This window comes from Apium graveolens, chromosome 10 (assembly GCF_009905375.1).
Source record: "Apium graveolens cultivar Ventura chromosome 10, ASM990537v1, whole genome shotgun sequence".
In the NCBI taxonomy this organism is placed as follows: domain Eukaryota; kingdom Viridiplantae; phylum Streptophyta; class Magnoliopsida; order Apiales; family Apiaceae; genus Apium; species Apium graveolens.
In genome coordinates, this window is record NC_133656.1 from 229,827,658 (window position 1) to 229,834,403 (window position 6,746).

General features: G+C 33.3%; 1 protein-coding gene across 1 annotated transcript; it reads right to left on the reverse strand.

Annotated features, from left to right (window-relative positions):
• Window positions 1–1,155: 1,155 nt before the first annotated feature.
• Window positions 1,156–3,995, reverse strand: LOC141691953 (wax ester synthase/diacylglycerol acyltransferase 11-like). Its single transcript, XM_074496700.1, has 7 exons — window positions 3,703–3,995; window positions 3,014–3,604; window positions 2,760–2,826; window positions 2,404–2,525; window positions 2,087–2,296; window positions 1,816–1,953; window positions 1,156–1,563 (listed from the first exon to the last, which is right to left on the reverse strand). Exons 1-7 carry the CDS (start codon window positions 3,931–3,933, stop codon window positions 1,399–1,401), a joined length of 1,524 nt encoding a protein of 507 aa, XP_074352801.1. The 5' UTR covers window positions 3,934–3,995; the 3' UTR covers window positions 1,156–1,398.
• Between the last annotated feature and the right edge of the window lie 2,751 nt (window positions 3,996–6,746).

Sequence of the window (6,746 nt, forward strand, 5' to 3'; positions counted from 1 at the left end):
GGGACTTAAACATGGTTTCGCTTATTAATATAGATAGTTGACAGTTGATAACCCGAAACACTGGGTCGGGACTAAAAATATCGAATTAATATTTATGGAGAATTATTCATAATTTGTGCGAAACACGAATTAAAATTAATATATTAATATCAAATATTAGATTGGTACTTACAAAAAATAGTTATGTGGTTAAAAAGAATCGAATCAGTTATAAAATTTTCCACCATAATTCTAATTTTGCATTGTTTTACTTGATATAGAAATTTAACATATTAGTTTTATTTACGTGAAACGAATTGTATCTCTATCTTACAAACCAAATATATGTTCTTTAGATAATTTAATATTAATTGATAATTATCTTATAATTAGCCTTTTCAATATAGTTTTTATTCAGTATTACCTAATTATCGATAAAAATTAATTTACAAATTAAAAGTAAATAAATGTTATTAAACTTAATTTAATATTACTTAATATAATCTAAATACAGCCCATAAATTTGTTATTGTTAAAATATGTTTTTTAATTTTAAGTAAATAAACGTTGTGATGGACAGTAACAAATACGATCGTTAAATCAATAATTTTCAGTTTAAAAGTTAATAAATGTTACTAAAGTCATTTGCTTTTACTTAATTATTTTTAAAATAATATTATCCAATTTAAAAGTAAACTGACACTAAGATTGACACTAACTAATAGAAAATAAAGTTTACACAGAATAGAATGCAATTCGTGTTAATAGAAGTCAGTTAGTAGTTTTTCAAAATAAAAGTAAATATATATTATTTTACTTAATTTAACGTAACTTAATAAATTTTTAATATAATTTATAAATAAATAAAGTTTATAGAGAATATAAGTCAATTCGTGTTAGTAATTTACTTAGTAGTTTGCAAATAAAATAAAATTTACAAAGAATGGAAGTCGATTTGTGTTAAAAACAAAGTTTATATATGTCAGATAAGTACCAAAATTTGATATTTTGATATATTGATATATTAAGCACCAAATTATACATGATTTCGTTTATTAATAAAGAATATAAATTTCATAACCATATTATTAATATAAATAGTGTTTCGGGGACTGTATCCAAAAATGAAAGAGAAAACACGAGAATTATGTAGGACTCCAATCACATGGCACTCTGAGACAGAGCGCGAAAGATTTAATTTTATTAATTCCACTTCTAAGACTTTGAAACACAGCAGCACAAATTAATTGATCTCACACAAGTCACAACCGTACGTGCTGTGTGAAGGCATGCATGCATCCTGGCCTCACTTTATATATATATATATATGTAACACCAGTAGAGTAGAGTACACTTGATTAATTGATCGAGGCGGCGTATCACAGACACCCGTAAGAGTACACTTGATTGAATCGACGATCACTTAACGGTGATGAGTCCTCTTTTGCTAAGAGTATCCTTGATACTATTGAGAGAAACCTCCATATCTGTGCAAAGCTTGTGAGGATCAGGAATCACATTTGAATCGACTGTTAGAATTAGAACCATTTTATCGCCACAACTCTGCCAATGCATTGTCAATGCCTGCAATATAGATAGAGTTTGGTCAGTATATAAATTGCAGAAATGATGAATAGGAGTATATAGCACTATTGACTAGGATGAGCAAAAAACTGATATGAAACCGAAACTGAACCAATAAGATCCAAAATCGAACCGAAGGCAGGCGATTTCGCGATTGGTTTCGGTTTTATTCAAAAACCGCTCTGAACCGAACCGAATCCTGCTCTCCCATATAACTGAATGCACACAAAAAAGAGATACACAGACACTCACTTGGGGAGCTCCATAAACAGTAGGGGCAACATATGCCAAGGGATGGCCATAAAGACTAATCTCTTCTTGTGGACCAACCACATTTGAGAAAGATACTGTTGTTTTGGAGACTATATTGTGCATTAATGAAGCCACTGTCTGCATTAATATTTATAAGCAAAGCATTAATACATCTACGAATGTCAGATGTGGTATATGTACATATGTAGTATGCATACTTAAATTGAAATTCAATTGTGACTGACCAGTGATCATACGTTTATTTCTATACCTGGAGTCCAAATGATTTGTGTACAAACAGACCAATTGCAAAGGAGCAGACGGCCTCAAATGAGAGCTTTTTTCTATCAAGAGTTGCTTTCGCTCTGCGAATATAATCTAAAGGATCATCTCTTAAACCAATCTCGAATGGCAGAAGAACATACCCGAACTTATTGCCCGACTCTAGCTTCGTCTCGTTTCCCATTATCTTAGCAAAAGCCTGTGTGTTTATATTAAAGCTGTACATTAATTAATCGATATTTACATGTATACAGTTTAATTAACTCGGAAGAGATGAGTTTCTTAGCTTTTTCATCTATTCTTTACCTCGATTCCTGCAGATGGTCTCAAGTTAACATATAGAGCTGCTCTAACACGAAGTCCTTTCGGCAGAAAATCTCTGGTTTTGCTAGCCATTTCATATCCAGCATTCTCACCTTGCTTGCTTGCTAGAGACAGGCATTATATAACATAGTTTGGATAAAAAATACTGAACTTCAACATGCATGAATCAGAATGTTCTAAATTATACAAATTAATTTAGCATGTTGAATCATTGTATTATAAGAAATTAGATGAAATCTATTTATATATCTAACTTGACATAAACAAAAAAACACCAGACGAGATTAGTGTAATTTGAAGTGTGACATAGACGATATAAAGCAAGCTTATATACTCACCATATCGTCCATTGAGATAGCGAGAAAGCCCAGCTTCAGTTACTCCAAACAGTACGTCATTGATGGTCTACAAGCATGATTTATAACAATTATTAAAACCGTCATGGACACTATATCACAGTAATTTTAGTGGCAGGAAGAGTAAAAAATTTGAACGTTATTATAATTTATGGACTTTGTTTTCTAATTTACGCGATGCATGCATGTTTCTTCGCTGTATGAAGAGTAGAACATATATACAGATTTAGATTTACCGTGTTCATTGCAGTTTTTACAAGCTTGATATCCTTTAGATTAATAAGCTTGTGCACCATACGCTTCTTAGCGTACCCAGACTCTGGTGAGCCTTTAATAGGAGTATCGGTGTCTTTCAGAAAGAGCGCAGTGGCAGCCAAAATCAGAATATCCACAAAAGTGTTGAAAACCATCGAAATCATGGTCCAGAAAGTGCACCAAAGCCCTTTTGGTTTGGAGCTCGAATGGCTCCTAACTCTACTACTAGTCGGAAGAGTAGGCAACATCATGGGATTCGAAGATTGGCGAGTACAGGCCAAGAGGCTGGACATGAGAGAAATGCCATCACCGATTGAATGGTGAACCTTAAAAACAACAACACCGCTAGCTCCTGATGTTTTTATATTTAAAATGTGAAGCTCCCATAAAGGTTTAGAGTAGTCCATTTTTGTCTTATGAAGATCTGATATGTAATCTTCTACGTATTTGTCTGCTTCATCTGCTGAATCCTCCATCTTGTCGAGATCTATCTTCGGGACAAAAACGTGTTCGTCCACGTTCACTTTCGTCTTCCTCCACCTCATTTTCCCGTCATTTCTCTCATCCATCACCTTACAATTTATACAAGAAAACCCACGTTTAGAATTATGATTAGCCAAACAAACCACAAGTAAAAGAGTTATTATAAGTTTAGGAAAGCAAATCTTACCAGCAAGCTGGAGAAACGAGGATGCTTGGCCAGAGTATTCTCCAAGCCCAATTTAACACGGCTGGGGTCCCACTTAGTTTTTGAACCCATGGTAGCCATGACATAGCACTTCAGTCGTGGTGTTTGAAACAACAATGCAGGGGGACTTAGCGGCTCATCATCGGGTGTCATTTCATTCTCGGCAGCTGATCTTTCGATATTTAGAGGTTTGAGGCTGCCAATAGTTTCCATGTAAACTCTTGGCTTGGTTAATATAACTATGTTAAGTTTCGAATAAGTGTTTTCTTGCTCGAGCTTGAGCTTTGTACAAGAAATGATAATAACAAAGGGGTGCAGTCACTACTCACTATATAGGGATCATTGACTTAAGGGGTTCAAATTTTCTTTGTTCCTAAACAGCGATGTATAATTAAGACGACCACCTACCAGTCTCGCTTATTTACTTCAAATAATACTATCATCTTCTGGCTCAGCAGAAATATATAAATAAATATATCATCGTCTGGTAAGTAGGATATTTTTGACCAAATTCATTATGTTGTTGCAATTAACTTTCTATGTAGGCTCTAGCTCGCTACACTAAAGCATCTCGAACGGGGGAATACCCTGAGCTATAAAATTCATGTGGCATTCGAACAGCATCAGTTATATAAATTCTTCAAAACATATGTTCCATGCTTCCATTCAAGGGAAGATTTTTAGCTATCCCGGTTTAATCTTCAATATTTATTGTTTTTCGGTCTATCAGATAAACGCATCTCACGTCAAATATTTCATCACTCTTGGACTCTTGCGACAACTTTTTTTCTACTCATTCAGTATTATCTTTGTTATTTTATAATAATACTTTAGCTAATTATTTTAACCACCCCTCTTATAAGCTTATGCGCCACAACACATACTGATTATTTAGCAAAAAAAAACTATACAATATACCTAGAGCCGTAAATTAGTCGAACTGAATCAAACTCTTAAGTGTTCATTTTTCAAAAAAAAATAAATATATAACAAACTCGAATTTTTATTGAGAGTCAAAAATTTTGTTCTGTTATCGACTCATTAAGAAAAAGGTTATTCATGAATATGTTCACGAATTATGGTTGAACGAATAACTCATGAATATTATATACGGACTTTTAATCACAAACAACTTAGTGCTTGTTTGGTATACAATGAGAATTGTTGTTGGCGGAATTTCGCAACAACACGAAACCCGAAATTACTGAAATAGTAGAGCGATTAACGTATAAATTTGTTTTCAGGGATTAGGGTTTATGAAAATAGAGGGTGTGAACTTGGGACGGGTCTCGATACGTCTCGTGTATCGGATCATTTTACCAAGGTGCATGTGTACCAATTTATATTGGAACAAGGTTAAGCAGTTCTGTAAAATTGATTGTATCAATCACTTAAAGGCTTTAGGGATAAATTTTGTTAATGTGGTAAATTATCGATTTTATCTGATTAAATCATGGCGTTGATATACCTTCGTGATTCGAAGAATATCTTTGAGATATATTTTTCGTTATAGATTTATTGATATTGATTTTTTTCCTAATTTCAGATAGAGTATAACTTGGGCTTTAAATAATTAATTATTAATCATAATTAATACTTAATAAATTACGGAATTATTAGAAAATATTAGCTATGCCAAAACGTGGCATAACTACTACCCCGGTTCTTCAGTATAATTTGTTGCAGCGTAGACTAAGCATTCTTCGCCGCTGAAAACTAAAAATAAGAATTTAGTTCATAACACGAAGCACCTTCATGCTGAAAATAATTTTGAAAATGCTTGTGCGAGCGAGACCATGTAAGATCTGAAAAAGATATATATTTTTCTTGTTTGTGGTTTCGTGAGCAGAAATATATAAATTCATTGCAAACATCACTGTTAAATTGAACCTTAGTTTATGATTTCTTCAAGATATATCAGTTGAATGTAAAATAATATTGTTGAGGTAAATTGCAACTATTATTCAAGTGTTAAAAGATCAACAAACATGCTTTAAGGATAAGGTAGAATTCCCAGCTTTCAATCTCTTTTCATACTTGAAATAAAGTGGAACGACCGACCTTCATTCTCGTTCCATACTTGAGATAAGGCGAGTTTACACCTTAAATATTTCCATTTGCAATCTTTCTGCTTATATATGTGTAAGATATAAGCTAATTTGTACACATATGGGTGTCAAAAAGAAGCTAGCGTTGTTCATTTGAGCGTCAATAATGAAATAGTTCACAAACTGAGAAACATATCTTTCTAATTGATTACCTTAGCTATTCAACTTAACAATCCCAATTTACATGTTTAAAAATATTTTTCGACATATATGTATTACCGCAACAATATATTTAAAATATTTTAAATACAATCCCAACATATTACATAGAAAATTGCCCAAAATAATTATTTCACCCGATGTGCGTGCCAATATATATACCTATTGTCGGGGACTACCATCCTTTTTACCTAATGCATACGCCTGTGTATATTACTGACATGGAACAAAAACCCCATCTGTTACTAAAAAATAAAGTAAAGCCCAACCCTTTTATGTTGCATCAGGAGCGACTGGTGTATCTGCCTAAGTTTTACTCTAACTTATACGTATGAAGTCAATCAAGTGAATCAAGTGTCGAAATTCGATCAAGTGAATTAAGTCTATTACTCCATAGCAAAAAAGCATAAACATCTTCTTTCTCCAAGCTTCACCTGCAAGATGGCGTATCCGGTACATGCTATTACAACCAAGGCGTATCCATCTCACTGCGACTACAGATTAGGAGTATTTAGATTGTTACTCCGACTTATTATGGGTATCCCATGGATGCTAATTCTGAGAAGGTGTAGCAAGCCTAATACGTCTCGGATGTAGGCATATCAAGTTACTTCGTGTTTACGGGCATGTCAATGATAGACTATCACATTTCACCGCTAACACTGTCGTATTTACATGATATTGCTTGATTGTTGGCATATCCGGCTCATACTCCTTTGCTATAGGTGTATCCTGTGAAATCTCCAAAATAAATATTTC

Excerpts from the sequence above, each read along its gene's own strand:
- LOC141691953 (XM_074496700.1), bottom strand. The coding sequence starts at position 3,933 with ATGGAAACTATTGGCAGCCTCAAACCTCTAAATATCGAAAGATCAGCT. Across the intron at positions 2,297-2,403 it reads GACCATCTGCAGGAATCGAG|GCTTTTGCTAAGATAATGGG; the intron begins GTAAAGAATAGA and ends ATAAACACACAG. Across the intron at positions 1,954-2,086 it reads ACAAATCATTTGGACTCCAG|ACAGTGGCTTCATTAATGCA; the intron begins GTATAGAAATAA and ends ATATTAATGCAG.